The 25,654-nt window shown below is 35.5% G+C and overlaps 1 protein-coding gene across 3 annotated transcripts in view; it reads right to left on the reverse strand.

Annotated features, from left to right (window-relative positions):
* Positions 1-6,636: 6,636 nt before the first annotated feature.
* The window catches only part of TMTC3 (transmembrane O-mannosyltransferase targeting cadherins 3), a 35,252-nt gene continuing 16,234 nt past the window's right edge, over positions 6,637-25,654 (reverse strand). For all 3 annotated transcript variants that reach the window (XM_032185110.1, XM_032185093.1, XM_032185102.1), the window contains 10 exons: positions 25,381-25,496; positions 23,658-23,830; positions 22,530-22,782; positions 16,927-17,075; positions 13,602-13,722; positions 12,889-13,000; positions 11,991-12,094; positions 10,701-10,870; positions 9,664-9,890; positions 6,637-8,193 (listed from right to left, as the gene is read on the reverse strand). In XM_032185110.1, coding sequence (XP_032041001.1) covers positions 7,373-8,193; positions 9,664-9,890; positions 10,701-10,870; positions 11,991-12,094; positions 12,889-13,000; positions 13,602-13,722; positions 16,927-17,075; positions 22,530-22,782; positions 23,658-23,830; positions 25,381-25,496 — 2,246 coding nt within the window. In that variant the 3' untranslated portion in view covers positions 6,637-7,372. The remainder of the gene's footprint in view (positions 8,194-9,663; positions 9,891-10,700; positions 10,871-11,990; positions 12,095-12,888; positions 13,001-13,601; positions 13,723-16,926; positions 17,076-22,529; positions 22,783-23,657; positions 23,831-25,380; positions 25,497-25,654) is intronic.

Genomic DNA, 25,654 nt, shown 5'->3' on the forward strand with positions numbered 1-25,654 from the left:
AGGTATTAAGTATACTTTACGCATATAGAATTTGTCTTGTGTTTGTAAACTGAATGATCATCTGACAGTTTTTGTACTCATGGTTCAAGAAACAAAAAGCTGCTGGAAAGAAGAGGAAAAGGTCCTCTTCTTTCAGGGCAAGAACAAAACAAAGGTGAAGAAGAAAGATGATCAAAAGGAAGTCAATGAAATCTTATGAATTTAAACTAACGCAAATAACTGAAACATCCTTGGAAAACCTTAAAGAATCATTTAAATTTCTCAATTGAAATTAAAATCTTTGTAATTTCCTTGTTTCTTTTATCTTTGTACAATGCACAATGTCATATTTTAACAAAACTGTTTCATGTATATGGATCAGAATGAAAGTACTCCAAAACATTTTTTTTAAATGTTTTCATGAACATTTTCACAAATTAATTCTCTTGCTATATCTGTAGAAACAGATGAATGAATTTCCTGAGTATTAAGCTCCAAATATCTCCTTTTGCCTGTTTTATTTGCTTGTAGTTTTGCAGAATAAATAGTTAAGTGCTTATGTACAGAACTAAAGAAAAAAAAAAGCATTGCAGGCATGAAACTATTCAACTGCTTGAAAATTGTTCAAGGTAAAAATCTTCTTGATAAACTTTTTTTTTTTTTTTTTTTTTTTTTTTAACCAAGTCTATAGTTTTGCATAGTTTCTGAGCACAGCAGTTAAAACATGCCTTTTATAATACTTACTGGATATCAATTACACTTAACACTTCTTATAAATTGGCTTCCTCACTTCCACCTGCTACAGCTTTCAGGTGTGCTGAACAACATAAATCACGCTGTCTTTATCTGCTAAGGAGGAGGTGTAGTGGGTTTATGTGGCAAGGTTTTGGTAGCAGGGAGCCATAGGGGTGGTTTCTGTGAGAAAGATCTAGAAGCTGCCCCATATTTGGGAAGGACCCCATTGTTTTCCAGATCTGAACCAATAAGCGATGTTGTTTTGCGCCTCTGTGAGAGCATATTTAAGACAGGGAAAAAACGCTGCGCCAGACAGCAGCCGGGAGTGAGAGAACAGCCTTGCAGGTGCCAAGGTCAGTGTGGAGGGAGGGGGAGAGGTGTTCCAGGCGCCGGAGCAGAAGTCCCCTGCGGCCTGTGGTGAGGACCATGGTGAAGCAGGATGTCCCCCTGCAGCCCATGGAGTACCACGGTGGAGCAGGGTTCCACGCTGCAGCCCGTGGAGGAGACCACGGTGGAGCAGGTGGCCCTGCACCGACGGAGGCTGCTGCCTGTGGAAGACCCCTGACGGAGCAGATTCTGGGCCGGACCTGTAGCCCGTGGAGAGGAGCCCACGCAGGAGCTGGTGACCTGGCAGGAGCTGCTGCCCGCAGGGGAGCCAGGTTGGAGCAGTTTTCTCCTGAGGGATGGACCCCGTGATATGGACCCATATCTGGAGCAGTTCTGGAAGAGCTGCTGCCTGTGGGAAGCCCACGCTGGATCAGTTCATCAAGGACTGCATCCCGTGGGTGGGACCCCACAGCACAGGGGACGAGAGTGACCGAGAAGGAGCGGCAGAGAAGAAGTGCTGTAGACTGACCATAACCCCCATTCCCCCGTTCCCCCGCGCCGCTTGGGGGGAGGAGGTGGAAGAGGGTGGATGGGGGGAAGGTGCTTTTGTGTTTTTTTTTTTTTTCCTTTGTTTTCTCACTTCTCTTGCTTGTTAGTTGTAGGCAATAAATCTTACTATCTCCTTATGCCGAGTCTGTTTTGCCCGTTACAATAATTATTGCGTGATTTTCTCGTCCTTATCTCAATCCTTGAGCCCTTTTCACATATTTTCTCCCCATTCCTCTTTGAGGAGGGGGAGTGAGAGAGCGGCTGTGGTGGAGCTCGGCTGCCCACTCGAGCGGAACCATGAGAGGAGGCACATGTTTAACACAGAATCATACAACAGGAAGGGACCTCAAAGGTCGTCTAGTTCCAATTCCCCTGCCATAGGCACCATACATCTACATATAAACTGCCATACCTTGCCAAATGGGATGCATGATTTCTGGTAGCCTGTAAGTGAAACATTAAGTGTGCCCAAACAAACAAGCAAGGCTCTGTTATTCAACTGAAGGCTGAGGAAAGGTAAAAACTGATCCCCTTGTGAAAGCATCAGGTGTCATGAACTTGTTTTTAGTACTGGCGAGTTAGTACTACATCACCCTGCTTTAATGATGATCGTGTACAACAAAAATGTAGGACTGGGTTAACAATTGCAAACTAAATAAAGGTGAGAATATGTTCAAGATGGTATTTTAAAAATCAAAAATTATTACTTCTACATTTGGTAAGACATCCTGTAATTGTTGTATTTTCCTCCTCCACCTACTCTCATTGTGTGTGGATGAATACACATAAATTAAAAATACCTTGCTACGTGTATTTAAGACAATACGCTGGTAACTACATGCAAGGAACAAAAGTATATGCTGAATAGGTGTAGGAAATCTGAACAAGTTGCTTTATTTTAATGCTTACTTATATTCTATCCAGAATCCTTCAGGCTTCACATTTGTAAAAGTTTCAGCTCAGAAAAGACTCAGAATTAATGACCTCATATAAAGCTTATTTTATCCACCTCCCCAAAAAAGAATAAAAAATATACCTATTTGTCTGTATTGTCTACCTACCAGTTACTACAGTTCCTGCCAGCACAGCCCCTTTCACTCATTAGCATATGTAGATTTTTCCAAATCAAGGTGTAGTGTCACACAAAGCCCCAAAGACCCACACATTATATTTCTTTCTTTCTGCTCACATCTGAAAAAGACAGCTCACCCAAACAAGCATGTAGCCTCCAAACCCGCTGTGAAACTTGTTAGTGCCTCTGTATGGACATTTTATCAAAGCCATAACTCTTTCCTAGCTCAAGAAAGTTAGAGTATACTACAGTCTTCCCATCCCAGAATAATTACGTAGAAGGTTCTTTTTGTTGTTGTTGTTTTGTTTTCATTTTTTTTCTTTTCTCTTTTCTTTTCTCTTTTCTTTTTTTTTTTTTTTTCTCTTATTTTGTTTTGACCCACATAAAAAATCATACAGGTGTATGGTTTTCCTTTTTTTTTTTTTCCCCTGTGTGTTTGTGAAAGACACATACATCCTGTGTGCAAACCACTGGTTTGTAGAAGGGGACTATCAGACCACAAAAAGTAGTTTGCAAGTTTTTGAAATAATACTGGTTACTGGTTTTGCTACTACCACTTGCTGAATACTATAAAAATAATTTGGTATTTATCTTTTTTTTTTTTTTTTTTTTAATTTAATGTAGCATATGAATACATGTAAACTACCAAGCTATGCTATTTTGATCACAATAGGAGTGGTTTACTTACCTTTTTTGTAAGCTAAGTTGGAGGTTTGGGGGGACAGGCTCTTCTTGCTCAGCTGAAACACGAAGAGTGCATGAAACATGAAGAGTGCTAAAGCTTTGTATGTAGAGGAAGTGAGGTGAAGGATGGGTGAAAGGAGAAGTGTCTTCCAGCCTTTCCAGTTCCAGGCTTTTTTTTCCTAACCAAAGCAGGATTCCAAGTATGAAGGTCAAAGAGGCACAATTTTGGTTACATGGCATAGGCTGAAGCAGGTCCTTCGAGGAGGAGCAGGTTCTGCTGCAGCAGCTCTATGCATTTGGCTAGGCAGAGGTGGACGATCACAGAACATCTGCACAAAAAGGTCCCTGACACATACACTTGCCCAATATGGGACCCTTCCTTGTGCCTTTGTGGGATGCAAACTATGCAAGAGCCCGGGGCGGGCTGCTAACTTCCCGGAATTGTTTTGATCTCCTTTGGGCCTTTCCAAATGAAATTTCAGGAAGAAACAAATGCCACAAGCCTGCATGCTCAGCCTTTAGCTCTGTACCCTGGAAGCAGGCATGTGGGCAGCTTTACATTTATGTAGAAGGTACTGTTTGATATTGAAAAAGCCTCATCTGACACTGAAGCAGCAGAAGACTGAACTGTTGCATATAAAAAGCTGCTCTCAGTGAGTCTTAGTCTTGTGATGTGAAGAAGGGGAATTTGCTTGGATGCTGGGCTGGACAGCCTATATGTACAGTGCCAAAATGTTTCAGCAGCTTTTGAAGTACTTAACTTCTGCAAATGACAACACCCACTGAGAAAGCAGATCCATGCTTTGTTCTGAAGTCCCATTAAATGGGAAGCCGCCTCAGTATCCCACAGGCCCTATTCAGCGTAGCTATTTTTCGTAAACGAAGAAAGGCAGAGTAATAACATACTTTTGTCAGTGTTTCATGTTGATTTAGGAGCAACATTGTGACAACAGTCCTGTAGCTCCAGGAACACAAAAAATGTGCATCTCTTGCATCCTATGGGCAAAGAGAACCTAGTCTCTTCAGAACAGGAGGATCGTGAGTCTGTCTGCTTCATACCAGAAGGCTGGTGGGGAATGAGGATCTGGATGAGAAGTTGCTATAGGCTATATAGGCATTTTTTCATAGGTTGAAGCCAAGACTCACCTAAGATTTCAGCGCATCATCTTCCTTTTAAATATATTGAAATTACATTGTTTCAAAATAAGGTACAATTCAGTAAGTCTCTGCAACTGAGCAGAAAACAAAATCTTCACATTTCATTCAAAGTCCATGGCAACACACACGTACCACGTTTTCTTGCTTTCCTTATATGTAACCCTCCATCTACACCAATCTTTCTATCTTTATTCCCATCTTGACTTTTTCTCTCCCAGTACTGCCAAACAGCAGTACACACTGAAAGGAATTTATCTCCCACTTCATTCTTCGTGACTTCAATCTGCAACAGTTTGCACATGCCTGTTTGTAGGGAAATGTTTTTAATAATAACTATTTCCCTCCAGAGATGATAAAACTCAATGCATTAAAAGAAACCAGATTTGAATGAACATGAAATTTGACTTTTTGTTGTTGTTGCTGTTTGTTTTTAGCAGTTACACAGCTTCAACTTACTGTAACATTCTTCCTGTGAGTTTAAAATGGTTGACACACCCTAAAATAGGATAAATACAATTTGGCATATTGACAGTAGTCAAAATACTTGCTTTTACTACAGTTTTTAGAAGAAACAAAGGGTACATATTACCTGATAAGAGACTGGAAGACCTACCACTGGCATACTCTAGTTTATTCCAGTCTGATGACTTTATTTAAAACTGATGGCACCTCTGAGTGTCAGTAAATCTAACAACTCTTGCAAGCCTCTGAAGAGCAGCTACCTGTATGGTATGGCCAATATTAGAGCAGAGTGACAGCAGCTCAACTGCTGAACCTGAGAGCATGCCTCTTTGGCTCTCAAATTTACAGACTGAATGATAACAGCGTGGCAACTGGATCCTGGACTCAATAGTAAAAACAAAACAAAAACAGAATTTTGGCCTGCATAGCCAGACAGAAAGTACCTTTTCTTACTACGCAGTTCCTTCCACTTTCAAATGAATGTTCCTTTGTATCACCCAGAACAATGACTAATTCATTTGTAAAACAAAGGTCAGGAGGGAAAATTTAATATGCAATGTAGTGTTTCTATACAGCTCCACATAACTATTCTGGCTACAAGTATCCAAGTTATGCACAGATTAAGATAAAGCAGCAATTTTCAAGGTGCGGTCAATAGATTCCTGGTGTTACAGTGAACACTTAAAACCTATGTATAAGGAATGGCTGCACACCAGGTACCTGGTTATGTCCACAAAGTTTAGATCATGTTTTTAAAAACCCATACAGTCTTTTCCTAGTTATTAACATACAAGCAATTGTTGTGGTAACATTACAAATGATACATAATAATGAAAAGGTCCCTGCAAGGCCTTCAGACATTTAAGAACCCTCCCACTAAGATAAACATTACATCTTACAGCTGGATTACTGCCAGAGGCAGAAAGCTGAGCAGTTACAGAAAAGACTATGGTTAAACAGGGTTGCTAAGGAATACTTCTACATCGTGAAATAAGATAAAACATGGAGAGTAAGAGTTAGATTTAATGATTAAGTTATTAAGGAACCCATCTCTTATACTTCTTTCTCCACCCAGCTCTTCTATTCTTTCTCATAATTAAGGGAGTCATCATACTTCAGTAATAGGTAATATATTTAAACAAAAATATATGCATAGCACAAGGGTAAAAGCAACACTGAAAATACAAATAATTTCATGTAGGAAATAAAAATTATGCATTAGTGGATAAGTGTAAATGGGAATATCTTAGTAGTCGAAATAAATATTTAATAAAAACCACACACCCATAACAAAGTATCAAAACAACAGAACTTAGTATTTGGAAGCACACTATCCACATTTCCTTGTGTTAAACGTTTCTAAAATTCAGTGGCTTAATTATTATCACATTGTTCTAAGCAATCACTGCTTAAATCAATGTTGTGAAAAGTCATGAGACTTAAAATAGTGTTCCAACAATGAAGCCGATTTACTATAAACAAAGAAGAATTTCCCAGACAAAAGAGTCAATCCACAGTCATCCATACAAAGTTGACAAGGACTACTGCATAGCATATTGGTTGCTGTACCAAAAGTGCATTTGTCAGCATTCAATGAACTGGGGAAAGAGTGAAAAAACATGTTTTTTGTTTCTTTCCCCCATATATATACTTTAAAAAACAACCAGATGTTTGATAGCTGAAGAAAAAACACGTTTTCTTTAAAAGTAAAGCATAGACTAAAGGTCTTACAAGCACCATAAGATTTCTATTCGGTAAAACAGTACAAACCATTAGCATTGTAAGTAAAGAACAATTAAAAGGTTATCGTATCATTCCTTATTTAGAACACAATTGAAAATTTTAGTGTGCTGCTGCATCATCCTATGGTCTAACACATACATACAACAACCAGTGGCATTTTACTGACTTTGATAAGCTCTCTAAACAAATAGCACAAAGAAAAATGCTTTTCCACGTAGAGCAAACAAAGGTCTAGAAAGATTTAAACTGTTGATGTGTAAAATGGAAATGTAGAAAACATTAACCCAAACAGATTTTTATGTGGAAAAGCAGCAGTGTCTGGCTTATCCTATCAGTTCACCACTCATTTTTTTCAAGGATTCCTTGAAAGTAACCTTCCTGAATATCCCTGACTTACAATGATTTTTGAGTACTATTTTCTCAATTAAGATTCTGCATTTAAGATTATTCTCAACCCGTTACCCTTTAATCCCCATCCATACCCCACATCATATTTAATTTGTAGTTCTCACATAAAGCATTGTAATGACTTTCACTGCTTGCCAAATGATATGAAGTCAACATTTTTTATATGTCCAAAGCACTGAAACCATCTTCCAGTTGGGCCACATTAAACACCTAAAAATAGTACTCCTCCCGTACTCTTCTGTGACATGATAAAGACTATTCACCATTTAATATACGTTCAATCTCTTCTAGTCTTTTCAAAGCAGCAACTCTCTTTTTCTCAATATCTTTGATTTCTTTTGTAGATTTTTTGGGAGTCTCTTCTTCCATATGGTTTTTCTCTGTTCGTTTCTTATTTTTTGATTGCCCTTTTTTGTTATCAGCTGTCGTTTGGGAGGTTTTCTGCTCATTTTTTACTTCTTTCAAATTTTGAAATGATTTTTTTTTTTCTTCTGCAGCAGTAGTTGCAGTCCCATCTGCCAGAAGCGATGACTGTTCTGTAACACTAAGTGATGCAATTTTACTTCTAACTATGTTCAGATGACGTTGAATATACTCCTCATGAGGTGCCAGAGCTAGAGTTTCAACCAAACATTTTTCTGCTTTTATTAAGTCTCGTTCTTCAAAGTAAACTACACAAAGATTATGTTTTCCTTGTACATTGTTGGGATCCAGTTCCAAAATTTTTTCAAAGCACTGTTTTGCTCCAACTATATCTTTCTTCTGGTTCATAAGGATATCTCCTTTCAAAATGAGACCTTTGGTATGATCAGGATAGTATTTCAGTAGGTCTTCCAGGACAGGCAAAGCCATCAATTCTTTTGATGTCTGAGAATAAAGCAATGCCAAATTGAACAAAGCACTTCGGAAGTTTGGCTGTAACCTTATGGCTTTCTTCATCCATGCCTCTGCCTCCGCATCTTTTTTGTCATCCATTGCCAGCATACCCAAATTGAAGTAGCCATTTGCGTCCTGTGGTTCTTCTTTCACATAATTTAACAGTCTTTGTTTAGCTTCAGGTCTAAGCCGAGCATCACCTAAATGAGAAAAAATGCATTTAGATTTATACTGAAGTATTTTTAGGCCAGGCCAGTAAAATGCTAATTCTTACACAAATTAAAATGTAACTTCTGTGAAAGTTAAAAGGGTTTAAAATATTACTTTTTATTTGTGCAGCGTAACAGCAAAAGTAAATGACATTTACATCCTTTACAGGACAAAACTACTTACAGCTGACTTGTCGCCAAAGTTAGCATCATTATCCTATTATCTGTTAAATTATATTTAGATTCGGTACAACAGATACAAAAGGTGTCTCTACAAGTTTAACAGGGGTTATTTTCATGTATGAGTGAGCAACTGGAATGCAGAGAAGTTGTCAGTTCTGACAAATCACCTCTCATAGAAGCAACCAGAAGACTTCATTTTGTTAAAGACATATTGAAAAGAATACTGATAAGAGATTACATAGGGTGATGTCTGATTTAGCCAGGCTATAATACCTTATCATGTCAAAACAAAATCTGCAACTCATTTTGTTTTGCATCAGATTGTTTAAAAAGTATAAAAATAATCTTGTCTGATAATAGCAGGAATCCTAGCTTGTAGTCTGTGCTACTTTAGTTAATATTTCAGTGAATATATTTTAATAAAGAATTCCAGGCATAGACTTACTGAAGGATGGGGGATTAAGGAGCTGATTTTAACCTCCTCCTTCCACCTTCCTGCCTGTACCTTCTTCTAGTATGGGTTACTCAAAACTAGACAACTAACACTTCTGCTCATTTGAAGCCCCTTGTGCTACTTCAGACAAGAAACGAGGTGTTTCTTGTACTACCTAATTTGGAAAGAGATGAAGAACAAGAACAATCCATTTGGATCAGCTCCAATCAACTCTATTATCTCTTGTTGGGATGGTAAATTACCCCTAAGAAAAAGGGAAACAAACCTTACTTGTCACTTCCTAATTACGTTTTGCGACAGCTTTTGTATGGTGACAGCCATATTTACCCATACAGACAGAAGCTAAACATATAAAATCAAACTCATGAAAATTCAGCTTGAATCATACTAATCAGAAATATTTCAGAGGAAACTGAAAACATTTACATTTCCCAAGACTAGACTTAAAACCCACAGAAGTCGATGATTTTTAATCAATGAGGAAAGGACGAAATCAATATACATGCAAAACATTAGTATTATACATACTTCACTATTTCATTTTATAGGTACAATTTTGAAGAAGAGTTTTGTGTAACACTATTTTTTATATATATAAGATGTTCTATTGTAAAATAGTTTTAAAGGTGCTAATCAGCTATGGTATATGTATACTTTGCATAAATTCCAAACACTACCAATAAATGACAAAGACAACTATTACAAAAAACAGTTTCTTTGATGCTACAAATTTTCACTTTTCAAAAATAAACCAGTTCATTAAAAAAAGAGGTGATATGCATCCTGTAAATACATAATATTTATTTAAGGAGTAACTAACATACCAGATTCCTGCATTAGCAGGGCTGAGTTGAACAATGCTAATTTATGTGTTGGGTTGAGTTCTAGTGCTCGGTTAAAATTCTTCAGGGCTTCTGTTGGATCTTTCAGTTCAATGTAAACAATTGCCAAGTTGTACCACAGGTCTGCATTGGTTCTGTCTAGTTCTAGAGCTCTAAGGTAAGCTTCCTTAGCTTTCAGAGGCTTGTTCATTTTTAAAAGTAATTCTCCCCTGTTAAAGAATAAATTTAATCTTCAGCAATTTTTATTCATGTAAGTACAAAAATAATTAACATTTTTTCTGCCTTTTTTTTTTTTTTTTAAAGAAATTAATCTTCCTATAGAAAGTAGATGTGAAATACTAGTAATGGTAGGTTTGTTTTTTTTTTAAAAAACACAAGAAAGCACAAGATTTTGATTGTATACCATTCCCCAAAGCTTTCAGCTCTGAGAAGTTTACATACAGATGATGTATAAGCAGAACAAAAGAACCCACATACAGGACTGTTATCAAGGACTCCTGATATTGGCTGTGTGACACTGCAAAAGCTGGAGTCTATACACCTCTGCACATCCCTAAGTCCCAGGAAGAATCACAATTAACAAAACAGTGGACAGAAGCCTCAAAACCCACAGTCATTTAGCCTCCCGTTTATGTGCTTCCCATTTCTTGCTTATTCTGAACCATTTTCAACAAAAGTATAAAGAAAAACTCCATGATTCGGAGTAATCAGTAGTTTTTTAGTTCAAAACTAAACAAGGAGATTAGAAATCTGAGTTTGTTATTCATAAAGATGTCTAATGGAGGCGTCTTCCTATACAATGTTCAAATACACAGCATATGTGGAAACACTGTTTGAAGTAGGAATGTATAAAAACAAGACTTGTCATAAATAATTTATTATTGCCCCAAATTTTCATCTTATTTGAAAGTAAATCAATTCCAGAAGCTAATGCAATTGTATGAACTAAACAGTGTTCACAGCACTGCAAATACCCAAATGTACATTCAAGAATATGTATCTCTAAAATTAGAAAATACCTGCTGATGTAAGCCTGCTTGAAATCTGGCCTCATACTAATTGCTTGTCGATATAATTGATCTGCTTCTTCAAGGCGAGATTCATTTGCTCGAATTAAGTTTGCAAGATTAATATAAACATTCAGGTGGTTAGGAGCAACTCTTGCTGCATACTTTTTACCTGGAATAATCTGCCAGAAAGAATGTATGTACCAAAAAAAAAAAAGAGTAAAAATATGAAAGACAATCAGTACAGAACTACTCTTCAGCCTGCTGCATTTGTTTTAGGGTACTACTGGACAGTCTACAGTCACTTAACAATTATAAACAGCAGCTCTTTCTCCAAGAAAAAAAACATAACATAATATTTTGTCTTCTTTATTCTATGAACACGTGGAACATTACCTTAAATGGGGTACAAAAGTTACCAATTAAGCTCTGTTAGTACTTAACTTGGCTCATGCAAATGGCCATTAACAACCATCCAGATCTTGTAAAACTTTCCACATTCATACAAAGAGTATTTCTTAAAGCCTAAAATGACATTCTATCAGACAATCCTTTTTTTTTTTTAAACCTTTCAGCTCAGTGTAAGTACAATTTTACCATCCACTTACACAGCAGATGAAAAATTTACATGAAAGATGAAAATATATGGCATTAAAACCAACGTACTGTCTACTAGAATCTTCATGCTGTTTCATGGTGCAAGCTTTTTAATGTTATACTCAAGGGACTACTGATTTTTCTTGTCAGTCTCATTTTGCCCTTAACATTTGTTACCTTGCCCCAAAAATATTCCTCTTCTTTTAAACAGCTGAAGTAATACTTACTATGTATAAATATAATTTTACAAATGGTAAAGGTAACAGAGGACAGTTTTTTAGAAATATTTTCAAAGATTTTTTTTTGTTGCGGCTGCCAACTGCCTTCTCCGACCTCCAACACTGCATTTCAGACCTCCTGTGGCCTCAGAAACTAATCATTATCAATTAGCTGGACATTAAAGTAAACCCACTGTGATTAGAAACTGTAAGTGCACATTTGCAACTTGCTTATTTTGTATCCTCAATATGAGCCATAAAAAAATCTAAAACAATATAAAAAGTAACTTAAAATATTTTTTAACAAAGAAGGTCCAAGTTAGCATTTTTTAAAGTGCTATGATTGTATATCACCTTGTCTTTTAAGACATAGTTTGGGGGTGGGGGAGCATATAGCAACATGCAGCTTCAACAAAAAAATAAGAAAGTTGTATCAAGGATGTAAGGTCTGAAAATGTTCCCTCCTATGGTGGTAGTTTCTAATTACCTGTGGCATCAATGATTTAGCAATCATATATGATTCTTCGGCTTCTTTAGTTTTGTTTAAGTTTTTGTAAGTTCTTCCTACATTCATGTGGGCACCAATATCATCTTAACAAAGAAAAGAGTGAAACTTCAAATACTTCATGCACTGAGTATCACAAAAAATATCTATGTTTGAGAGCAGCATTAAATACAGGTACTGCATAAAGACTAGCAAAAAAAACCCACAAAACAATTTAAATTATTTTTCACCCGAATTATGAAGCTAATAATTTAATCGTAAACCAAAAGATGTGTTATAAAGTTACTTGGGATAAGGTCAAAAATTATAGGTAAATTTTCTATGTATATGTCTTTAAGCTCTTGCTATAGTAGAGGCACATGAATTGAAAGTTGTTTACTAGGTTTCTAAAAAGAAAAAGGAAAGGTTGTCCAGTACTACCAAGAAACTCTTTTGCAACAGTATGCAAAAGAGAATAAATGTGCTCTTGGATATATCCTATATATCTTTTTCGTACTCTTCCGTAGTATTAAATAAGAAAATTAAATAATAATAATAATTATACTTCAAAAGGAATTAGAGGTTGGATGATGTTATTTTTGAATGAACTGAAATAATGGCTTTAAATGAAAAGTATATTCATCTTTCTATAGATACATATAGATATATATAGAATTTCTATACATTTTCTAAATTTCCACTGAGGACTTTTTGGGCGAGGAGCTTATTAACTTGTAATACTAATTCATCAATATCACACTGAAAAACTATGTATCACTTAACTGGCCTTGTTTGCTGTTCAGTTGGTAAAAAACAGGTAATTTTTGTTAAGTAAGCTAAGCATCCTGACGTATTAGGAGCAGTGAGAAGCCATTCAGTGGCAGCTAGTCAAAGGTTTTACCTGGTTGCACTTGGGTGGCTTGTATGAAGAATTGCAAAGCTCTTTCAAAATTCTTTTCATTTTCTAAGGCATGCCCCACATTGTTCCATAGTTTTGCGTTGTTCTTATTCACCTAAAAACAACAACAAAAATATATCAATATATAACATATTCAGCTGCATTTGATTTTCTTGCAACTAAATCTTGAAGTTGGAAAAACACAAAACATATGAAAGATCAAGCTGCTATGTATAAAGAACAACAAAACAGCACATACAGAATAATTACATAGAACTTCCTGCTCAACATCCATTTATTTTAGTCATTAGTACCTAAAAATTCTAGGGATTTTAAAATGTAATTATTGGAAAATGGATAGATGGTTGTTCAAACTATTATATCATGCCATATGTACATTTAAAGAAACTATTTTATGCAAACCTTTTGTAGATTTTGTATTCAAACATATTGTGTTTACCTCCAGTTAAGAGAATACATTCAACTGTTTTAACACATTAAGAAAAAATTCTTGTTTCTTGTGCATGAATTCCCATGTGTGCATCACACTGCTTTTAAAGCATTCCCAAAAGCTACTAATTAGATACTGTCAACATAGAAATAAAAGTGGCAAAACAAGCATAATTTCTCTTCACTCTTATCATGCTCTAATGCAGTCAACTTTTTTTAGAACAGCAACACAATTTCCATTATCCCTTTCAAATAAGATACAGTACCTTTAAAGCTGACATAAACAATGTGTATTCTGATTCCCAGTCCCAGTTTCTGTGCAGTGTTTTTAAGGCGTGCGTGAATAGTACCACAGCCAAACAAACCCAAGAAATTTTTCTTAGTACACTATTAAATTAAAAAAAAAATAAATAAAAAATAAAGATTTGTTAAAAGCATGCAAACAATTCTTATTTATACTAAATAAAATATCTCCTATCCTAGGAGGTAAAAAAACTGCAAAACATATTTGTGAATGGTATATTCTAATTTGCCTGAACATTAATTGTAGCAGTACAAAATTTAAAAGGAATCTAATGTCTGACTTCAAGTTATTTACCCGCTATTTTTTTTATCACTCTGCAATCTGCTTAATAAAAACAAATGCAATCCACATAATATAATGTGAAACAAAAATGTAGGAAAACTGTACTTTTGGTTTTCAGACCTTATCTGTAATCTTAGACAAAGAACATGATCACTACGTCCAACAGTGAGGTTCTTCAAAACACTGTATAACATGTAATAGCTTACAAAAATGAAACAAGAAAAACTAACATGTCATCCTATCCTTTTATTTAGTATCAGGTGATTCTGCACACGTTCTTTACTAAACACATAACCAACCTTTCCCACACTGTAGCATACCTCTTATCAGAGAGGTCTGCTGTGGAGATCACCCAATGCTCCTAAGTAAACACAATGCAATGGTAGTACCTTAGTAGGAGAAAGGTTCAGTGCCTTATATTTTATATATTTTATTTTATATTTGATATTTTATTTAGCTTATATTTTATTTTAAAAGCTACAAATCAGGAGCACAAATCATGCTCTATGGCCAGCTTGTCAGCAACAACCTTCTAGATTTTTTGCATTTTATTTTCTGGAGTTTGAACATCGCTTGGTTTAACTACACCAGATATAAAACAAACTTTAACAGACTGACCATTTGGTCTCTGAATTCAGATCTATATGTGAAAAAACACACTAAAGACCTAGTAGTCTTCCTGCAATTATGAACATGACTTTGTTAAAAAGCTTTAAAAATATCATTCTGAAGCAGACATAGCTATCCACCTTTGCCAGCTATTTCTTGGTTTAGCTGTTCACACCCTGTGTACTCCAGAGGGGTTTAACAGAAAAAACAGAAACTTTTCCCCTCATATACAAAATGCTGCACATGCAGGACTGTGCTTGTTTTTGTTGGTGGTGGTTCTTGTGTTTTGCTTTAAAATAAATTAAAAAGTAGAGCAGCAGAACTGAGAGGAATTCCAACACCATAAAGCAGCTGGTGAGAACTGAGACATGCAATAATCCATATCCCCACCAGGCTCATGAAAAAGCCCCCCCCCCTTTCAATTTTACTACAGCAAGCAAGGAGCCTATTCCACATAGTGAGACTTTTTAGAGCACTGACTTGCAATATTTTTGTAGTAAGCCACACTGCTGCCTAATTTTCCTCCCTATCTGTCCTCTCCTAGATCCTTGCTTTCTGTCACACTTCTATTTTTGCCACTTCGTAGTGGGATTTGTGATAATACTTTCTCCTCACTCCCACAGGGTATCACCGATTTCTCCTTTTCCAGTGCTGTCAGCTTTGGCAGCACCAGTTAGCACAAGTTATTCTGCAAGGCCTCACTTCTAATGACAGCAGACAACACAGACTGGGATCAGCTGCCTTTCAGTTTGTCCAGATGAGCAGAAGGATGGCACTAGGGTAAAAAGGGTAGAGCATCCAGCTCAGGGAGAAGCATTTACAACGTACAAGACCCTAGAAAACCTAAGGTCCATGCAAAATATGCATTTAGAGCAGAAATCTCAAAGGAGAAATTCTTATCTACATCATTCTTTACTTAAACAAATACTGAACAGTTCTGATGTACATTCTTAGCACTTAAACTCTGAAAATTTTATCAGTAATGAAGATATTTTCACATGCTGCAGACTGATATACATGCATTACAAAAACCTTAGTCAGTCACCTTTGAATGAAGTTCAAATCATATCTAGACAAGATTCTTTTTTTTGCCGAATACTTAAAAATGATTTAAAACAGAAAATACCATGTTTATTTACATAAGAGAGACTAGGCAGTCCATTTTGTAGTGATGTGTAACAAAAGCTACGTTGCATTCTGAAGTGTTTGGTGTCAAAGGTATTGAAAAATATGTTTTGCAGTGTTTGCATTTAAATGAATCTCCGAATACCCTCAGACTAACAACAACAATTGGAGATGTAGGGGAAGAATCTCAGTATTTAGTATCTTAAGGAGTATTTTTCTTAAGAGGCAAAGGATCAAAGCACTAAGGTATCTCCCCTCTCCATCAGATTTAAAACTCCTCCTGTACTCCTATTCATTCGGTTGCTGTAATAGAAGTCAAAATGCAAAAATATGTAATTTGTGAAACAAAGGTTCTGTAATGTTTACCGTTTTCTTACAATTTGGTTCTCTCTCCAAATACAAGCTCAACCAAATTTTAAACTGATTGCTCCAAAATAATTACAAAAAAAAAATTCTATTTGGTAAAATGGTTTGACCTAAGATGGCAAACTGCTATCAACTAAAAAATCTTAAGGGCCACGAACTCATGATAAAATTTGATGAATGATGTCACAAAAATTTCAAAGAAATCAGTGATCTTCAGCAAAATATTTTAACCTAAAATACTAGCTTGTATAAATTAAATATATTATCCTTTCACCTCACATCACTGACGCTTCAAAAGACTGTGGCACAGACTGAAAAGATTGAAGTTATCTGTTACAATACTATGGAACTCACTTCACACACAGCACAGCTAAAAGTAACTTCTAGTCTACCTTGTTTGTAGCATTAAGCTAAATCACAACTAATTTTTAAATAATTAAGAGTACTTAATCAGAAGACTAACTCACAATGCTGACCTTCTGACTGCACCCAACATACATATGGGTAAATTTAATTCAAAGTATTTGCTGACATGAAAATGTTTTTTCCTAATAATCTACTTAGTAAATGTCTATCCCCTAAACCAGCACTAAATTCCTGTACAAGAAGAGCAGCCATTGTACTACATTTTCAAAGCAATGCTGCTGATGGTGCATGTCTGTTTATAAATTAAAAAATATCCACTGGTCTCCTAAGTTCCTTGCTGTCATTTGCTCACACCATGGAACTGCCAAACAGTTACTCTTGGTCACCACTCCGCATTCAGTAAGAACTTGATGCAGAACAGGACCTGCAACGTCATACGTTCACACTGGTTAAAGCTCTATTAGGGAAAGCCCGCAGTTATAAATATCCTTGTCTTCTATTAAATTAGGAGAAATGAGTTACAGATAAACTTACTGTACCTTTTATTTGATAATTTCTTCCATCCATGTGCTACTAAAATGCAGAATCCCATGCTAGGAACATATAACACACGTTCTGCTACTACAAATCCAACAGGAAAAAAGAGGTTTGATGCAGGAATGAAGGGTAGCACTATTAAGCAGAGTGCCTAGAAAAGAAACGCAAATTATTTAGTAAGCAAGATTAGGCAGTGACAGACTGTACTCAACAAATTATGAAGCAATTACAAAAGCAAAAAACAAAGTCTGACATACATGGTAGATCTATGTCTTTTTTTTTTTTTTTTATGTATTAAGATCTGTTTTACATTGAGACCACTATGAGTATGGCAAGTTAGACCCTACAAATGACACTTTCTTATGCAGCCTAGTGTAACTGGTTTTCCATACTACAGAAAAGAGCAGCTGTATGACAGAATGCTAGGATCAAAGGTCAAATTCAAACCAGTGTTTTAATAAGAGCTCCACATACAAAAACACGGCAGACCTAAAACCTTGGAGACTGTCTTTCATAATAATTAACAATTATATGATGTAAACAAATTCATTTTACAATTGATTCTATTTTTAATCTCCGTTACAAATCTGAGTAATAAAAATCAGAAGCAACCACTGAATTAACATCCACGTTTAGATACTATACTACAGGCACCCCAAAATACCGAAAATGACAATGAACTTATCAACTGCCTTATTTGGAGCTCTAAGGTTTCTGACAGACATCTTAACAAAAAGGTGCATGCCTGGGGGAGACATTAAAAGACAGAAAGTCATCTGCTACAAACGAATTGGACGTGACCAATAATTACAAATAAACTATTTCTATTATTAAATAATTAAATAATATTAAATAATTAATTCTAAATATATGGTCTCCAAGTTACAAAATAAAAACAAAACAACCCCCCTACAAAAATATAATATTTATTTGAATATAGTAAAAAGGATTTTTTTTTAAATTTGATATACAACAGGTTGTCATCATCTGTCTAGGTAAGGAGAACTGTTTTTCATATGTTAAAACAGTCAACACATCCAGTATGAAAGAATCTAGGATTTCACATATAAAAATGCCACACTGATTAAAGGTTATCTCGTTTTTCATGGAGCCAAGAGTATGCACTTGGCGTATGGATCATTAACATGGATCAAGTGGTCCACAGCAATTCATTAAGCTACAGGAAAAATAAATAATTGAGTCTTAAAGAAATTACAAGCATAATACGTAGAGAATATATTGATTACTTGAGGAGAAAATTGTATTTAATGTCATTTCACATTCCTCTACCTTTATCCTTTACATTTTTATAGTATATGCTCCTTACAGAGCACCTCCCAACCTATCTCATCGAGAAGTAAAAATTCCACCATGAAACTTTAATATAGATTTTTGTAATTCACTCTGAAATGAAGGAATCCATCATGCTATCCCCAAGCCAGTCTTCTGTAACACTCTTTCACCCAGTTACAGGAAATGTCTTCATATTTTTTTGGGGGAAGTGAGGGTTACTGTCATTCTGTATTTCACTGTTTCCAGTAGCTAAACACAAGCAATACTACAAAAGTGAATCTACAAAGCAAGTTCCAAGTGTGCTTTACCAAAAAAAGTGCTGTTTTGCAGATCTTTTACTTAAAAGTTATTCACACTAAAGTAAACTTTCAAATGTGTAAGGTTTGTACATATGCTTAAGTGACACCTAATAAAAAGGACTGTCCATGAATCCAAGGTTTTTGGCATGGTTTATTTAGCTCTCTGCACTTTTTTTGATGGCAAAATGTTACACAAGATTTTGCTCAACTTCTTTCGGTCTTTTTGCCTCTCCTGTCTATTGTCCTTCAAATACAATTTCTCAAGTGACAGACTCAAAGTGCCAGTGCAGATAAAAATTTGTTCTCTTCTGTTCATTTGCTCTCTTTATCATGAACTTTCAGCGGGTGCAAAGCTCAGTTGAAAAATAGCCCCGTCAAGGCAACTGAAAAACATAAAAGAGACAGAAACATTCACAGTATGCAGGCAGGAAAAAGCATGTGACAGAACTCTAAAATATGACCGTAAACTATAAAAAGTAAGTGAACTGCTAGATGACCATTCAAAAAGTTCACAAGGAAACACTTGAAAACCTGAGATGCAAGTACAGGACGTACGGAAATAAATACTGAAAAGTTCAGAAGTACTGATGTCTGGGTACTTAAAAATCACTTTAACACTGGTCACTTAAAAATGCAAAAATGCAAAAACTTTCTCTAAGAAGCTTAAGGATACCTGTCTGCTCCTGACATTTGCACAGTAAAAAAACACCAAGTTTAGTGGCTGAGTAGCATGGAGTGCTGTCTCATCATAAACGAGGGCTGAGAAAGGATGGTAAAGCACTCGTTTGGGACACTTAAGTATCAACAGAGATAAAAGGTTTGTATTAAAATTTTGCCAGCCAACAAAGAACTGTCTGACCCAAAAGATTTAATTTAGAAAACAAAAGCCATGATCACAGCCTGATTCGGAAACTTAGGGAAAAGCCAAAGTAATTCTAAATCTGTACTATTCATTGTACTAAACATTTTCAATATTTATATCGTAAATTATTTAAAAAGGTCACTTAGCCTGATAGTCAAGTTTTCTGACTGCTCAAAGGGATAAAGTAAACACAAAATACAAGAGAATTTAATTCTTCATACATTGTTTCTAGGGCACATCCTTCATTAACGTCAAAATAATTGATTATTTCAAGCAGCATAACGACATCAACCTGCCAAAGCATGCATTCTGATTTATAATACACAATCCCATTTTCTGTTAGTTTAATATTGTCAGTTGGTAAAATAAATTGGCTACTTTGAAGAAGCAATTAATCTGTTTTATCCTCTCCCAATTCTGTTATTTCAAAAAGGCAATTTATGAACCTATAGCAAAACTAAAATATGACAAAGTAGAACACAATGTATCCACTTACCTGAGTTATACTTTGTGGAGATGATTTGTATCAAACAGATGCTGGCTGAAAATGGGTCCTTCAACTTTTCCCTCTCTCATTAATGAGTTCACCCTGTGGGATGTCTTGTGGAGAACCATGGAATGTCCACTGTCACTTGTGGAAGTGGGAGAAGGAATCTATTTTTCTGTCTTGTCCCCCAGCACACACATTCAAATCCACGTCAGCAAATACAGAAAGACATGTTAAGACAAACTTGCAGCCTCCCTTCTCTTTTGCATTTTGGATCCATCTCCTTCGCATTTGATTTGCAAAGTACAAATAAAAATCTTTATTTCTGCAGCAGGTTTGAAGTTGTACTGTTCATGATATCATGAACAAAAATAACTTGAGAGTTTTCCTTTAGTTCAGTCTTCAGCATGAGACCTGAGGGTTTCATGGGGCTAATGTAAGAGCCAAAACATGCTAGAGATTTCTAAAGGCAGAAGCGCTTTACAAAGCCCTTTAAGACTCCTTCAGAGTGATGCTCATTAAGAGTTCAAAATCAGTGTGAACAGTCATGCTCTCAATAATGCTGTGCTGAAAACACAGGTGGCATCTAGGTTTACTAGGCATCTAGGCATACTAGGTGGCATCCATGCAGACAACTAAAATTTGTACCTGGCAGAGAACTAATTTATTTTGACTAGCACAAATTCAGGCTTTTATTGCAAGAACTGAGAACCAAGTGTGGAAAAAAAAAAAAAAAAGTTAAAAAAAAAAAACAGTATTTCAACATAGTTATCTGGAAAATTGCCATAAACTGTGTAAGTGGGTTTCACTAAACGAAGATTCAATTTCTTCATTTTAAAGATTATACTATGATCTCTCTAACAAGAGAAACTAAGAAGCCCCAGTGAAGAAACTGTTCTCTCCCTCTCTCTCCCATGACACAATATCCTGTCTACATCAAGACATTAACGGTTTACTGGTAGGCAGAAACGGCTTTTGGCCTACAGTGCTGTTGCAAGTTATAACAATTCATTTTCAATATTTTATATTGCATTCTCATCTAACAGATTAGCTTTCAGGCATTTAGATACGTCTGCAAAAAATCCACATCCTACAGAAGGTTATATACACAATAAAGGTATATATGAAACAAAAATAACTTTTGTTCAACAGTGATTACACTGTGTTTAAGCTACACTATAGATCACAGGTTCAGCTGAATGAACTCAAAAGACCCTTGCTATAAAAACCACTTGGAATAATAAGAAAAAAATGCCCTTGAACAAAAACTAATGTTGAAAACATTAACCCTTTTCTCTTCTGAACTTTATGAGTTAGGAAGTAAAGGAAAGGGTTGGGAAATAAAGTTCAAGAGCAGTCATGAAAAAGGGTGTACTGCTCCCCATACACATTTCCACTACTTTCAGTACGCTGGATAAAAAATGTTTCAGCTTCTATAAAAAGGAAGATTAAACTACTTATTTATATTTAAGTACTATAGAACTATTTTTTTTTAAACACAACGTTTAGTTTTGAAATACATATTGTCCAATAGCATTAAACTGCTTTTCTGGGTATGTCATCTTCCACATTTATTATACAAATAAGCTAAGTTTCTTTTGTTCGTATGCTGTTTCCAAATTAAGGACTAGAAGCTTCACCAGATATAATACAGATCATTTATTTTCATGAATTTTCTAGTGAAACAATCTGCCTTACTCCATGACAAGACAAAAAAAATAAAATGTATTAGTCAGAACTGTAATATTAGGTCTCTTTGAAATGTATCCAAGTTGGTCTGCTGATTAGCAAAGAAATTCATAGCTTTAAATTGTGCATAAATATTCCCACCCATCTGAAACTTCCGTTGGCTAGAGTTATATATTTAAAAAAAACGCATGGTATTTCTGAGGCAAGCTCAGATTTATACTTGTAGATTTGTTGCAGGCATAACTGCACCACTGACTTAATGAGAAACATAGTATCAGTTAATCATTCACCTTGTGATTTTTTTTTCAATAGCCACAATCAAAAAGGTCTTTTTGGATGAAAAACACTAGCTCCTTTCCATTTCCTCCAAAATATCCATTTCAATTTTAAAGTTGTATACTAGTAAAAACCAGGAAGTGATTTCATAGCTGACAAAACGTAGTTTTGCCTTAGCATACAGAAGAGACTACAGACAAGTGCCTTCATTATAAAAGGGGAAAAAGGGGGGGAAACTTACATACCTAAATGCCAAAATATGTCCTTTTATATCAGAAAAAAATCAATTTCCTTGCTAAACATGTAAAATAATTACTGACGTTTAAGTAGAGTTTGAAGGATGGAAATGCATTCTTATCCTCAAACTTAAGTTCTACTGAAAACCCCAGTTTGCTGTCCAGGTTCTGAAAACTTGAGATTGGCTACAATGCAGTTGGAAAATAAATAACAATAGCCATACTTATTCTCATCTCATCTCTTTATCTACATCTCATCCCTGACAGAGTAAACATACTTAACTGCAGTTTAACAGGTTTATGGCTACAATGATTTTTCTCTTTTCTTACGTATTCATTTTAGCCCAAGAGAAGATGCATGACTGGGTTACCACGGACTAGGCATGTGATCAAACATCCTGAGACAGTTATATTCTTGGGGAGAGCGGAACAAAAATGAATATGAAACATGCATCATTCATACCATCAGTACAGTCTTGGAGGAATCCCCGGGATATCGGAGACTGAAGACAACCAAAGATCCCAGAAAGCAAAAGAATATAAGGGTGGCAACATTTCTAACATCTAACAAAGACTCCACGAGTGGAATAGTTCCCATTGTCCAGTCACAGCATAACTCTGAGGGGTTGAGAAGAAGCCAAGCATTTACAGGGAGGAGGTAGTTGAAAGTCAGCTGCCTTGCTGGAGATGGACTTACAGCAGCTGGGTTATCAAACCTAAAGCAAAATAAAGGAGAAAAAGGAGCTTTTAATGAAAACAAGTTATGGTCTTCATTGACAGTATGACCAGATGCAAGTAGTTTTTAGATTCATAGCTAGAACTGCCAATTACAGCCATGTACAATATCCTAATTTTCCTGCATTTGTCAGGAACCACACAATTTGGGAACCACACATAATGATGCATTTTAGCCCAGGACAGAATCTCCTCCAAGATTCTTTAAAGAACTTGTTTGAGATATAATCATCATGTTTCAACAGTGATTTACACTACTCTTCCTGGTGTTGGGTTCAATGGTCCTTGTTATGTTTTTAAAAATTTGCCTGATCTTTCAGGGAAAAACATTTGATTGTTGTATTTTTATATTACTTTACTTTTTAGAACATTAAATTGCAGTTTTTCAGTTCTACCAGTACTCATGTACATTTATCCTCAGGCACTGTATCTGAAGTTAAGCATGCTTTCTGCATAATGCATGTCTAAAACCAAAGAAATTATTCATATGTAGACAAGGAAAAACTTGTTAATGTTCTGAAGTACTCAGCCAAGGTTCAAACATACAGCCAATAAAAAAATACTTCCGTAGTAAAACTTAATTTTGGATTATTAGAGTCAATTAACAACCAAAAGTGTTTTTTTTTTTTTAAATTAATGCATACTCAGATACCTTAGTACATTGGATATTTGTGTCAACACGTACTCAAATATACCAGTTAACAATTTGACAAAAATTGTAGAATTGTACAGCAATTCTACAATAGGGAAATAACTTAGACTCTTCAGGTAATGTATCTTTGGCCATTTTATTCAGACATTGTTAAGCCATATCTTATGTATCAGTATCTGTAAATAAGAGACGTTTTCCTATTACCTTGTAAACACTGGAAGTTGAGACTGGATAACCTGGACTCTGACAACAACAAGCAGCAGTGTACTGAACATTAGTACTATGAGCTTCAACAGCGTTTGGAGCATGGAAAAAGGAATACTGCCCTTCCCTTGAAGAATCTGAACAGCTGTGTCCAACAGCACTGGCAAGGTATACTGCAAAGAAAAAGGTGTTTTTAACAAGTGTATTCATTAACTGAGGTAAATATAAGGTATTTTTTTTTAATCTTGTTTTTCTGTAAATGCATGCTCCAAATAGTTTCTTAATTAGGTTTCATATGCCTGTCCCTAAAGTCCACCATTCTAATAAAAATAATTCTAAGTATTATTGCTAACGCATAGTATAGTGCCAAATTTTCAGACAGATGAAAAAACGTGTACCATCTTCAGACAGAGTTCAAATAATTTATTTTTTATTTTTTTAGAATTATCAGTTGCTTTGAAAACCTGTCTCATGAACAAAATATCAAGGTACAGTAGAAATACAATTTATTTCTTTATTAGCCCAGGGTTTCTATTTTATGTCTCTACTGCAGTAACCCATCTGTCCTTGCCGCATGAACATTATGATCTTGCACGTTATGTACCCTAATTTATTTCCTGTGTGCTGACTTCTTTTCTTATGTCTTCATGTCTTGTGTTACAGATGACTTACTGCTTCACATATACCGTCTGACTAAAATACAGGGATTGATAGGCTTTTGAAAAACAGTCAAACTCAGTTCAAGTCCAAATCTGGATTTTTTCTTTTCAACTCAACTGACTTACATGAACTTTTAAAGGCTTTAATTGAGGATCATATTAAAAGTTACTGGAAGAGAAGTAGTGGTTTGAAGTTCTTCCTTAGAAATCTAGTTTGAAAATTACATTTATTGACTAGGCATATAAGGCCAATAATTACAAACATATTCCTTCAAGCACAGAAATGTGATTTTGACTTTTTAGCCTTTAAGTCTGCCTTGGCATATACTTCAGCTTTTACTGTTGTAGCTTTTACAAAATATTCCCTCAAATAATTAAGGAGTGGTAAATTAGAAAGATGATCTTAGTACATGCAACTATACCCCTTTAAATTGCATATGGTTTGACTATTAAAAAGCTAAAAAATATTTCACTGCAGGAAAATTGTCAAACAAAAGCTAATAGGAACTTCTGAATGCTCGAGATGAACCCTATCAGATTAGAAATTAAAAGTATTCTTAGAGAAACAAGTTTCATCAAAGTATTACTTAAATATGGCTACTCCAGAACATCTGGTTATTCATAAGCAAATAATGAAATGTGATTGTAGATCGTACGTTCTCTATTTTTCCTGAAGGATTTAAAAACAACCAACACCCCCTCTTTCTGCACCTCAGACTTCAGTCAAGACTGTTACATGCTAGTCTTTGCAAACCTAAACCAACTAAAACGTTTGGTTTTCATTAAGAGATCTACTCTTAATGAAATCTACTCTTCATCAAGTAGATTTGGCAGTATCTCTGCACGGTGTGTAAAAGACAACTTAGAAGACATTTGCTTCCCTCCCCATGATCCATGTATTTTAAACACCAACTGAGTCAAAAGAACACCTCAAAACATTAACAGAACTATAGAATTAGCCTAAATTGACGAAGTCAGTGTTGAAATATCATGCTTTCAAGTATTTGATAGCTCTTTAGAGAAATTCAAGAAGAAATCAAATTTAAATTTCAATGACATCTTACCCCTTGCGCAATAAATACTTCATACACACAGCATATCCCCACCACCGTTATTCCTTGCTCTTTACACAATGTTGCAACAGCTACTAGAAACACAGTCACTGCAATTGGAGTCCACACTGCAAATCAAGAAGACACTATTGAAAATGTTTCATCTTATAACACAAAAGCTTAATAAAGGAATTTTACCTAAGAGGTGAAAATTGACTCTATGTCTGAACACGATCTAGAAATGTGCCATTTGGACACACCCTATAAGCCTACTTAATGTGCCATT

Source organism: Aythya fuligula, chromosome 1 (assembly GCF_009819795.1).
Source record: "Aythya fuligula isolate bAytFul2 chromosome 1, bAytFul2.pri, whole genome shotgun sequence".
In the NCBI taxonomy this organism is placed as follows: domain Eukaryota; kingdom Metazoa; phylum Chordata; class Aves; order Anseriformes; family Anatidae; genus Aythya; species Aythya fuligula.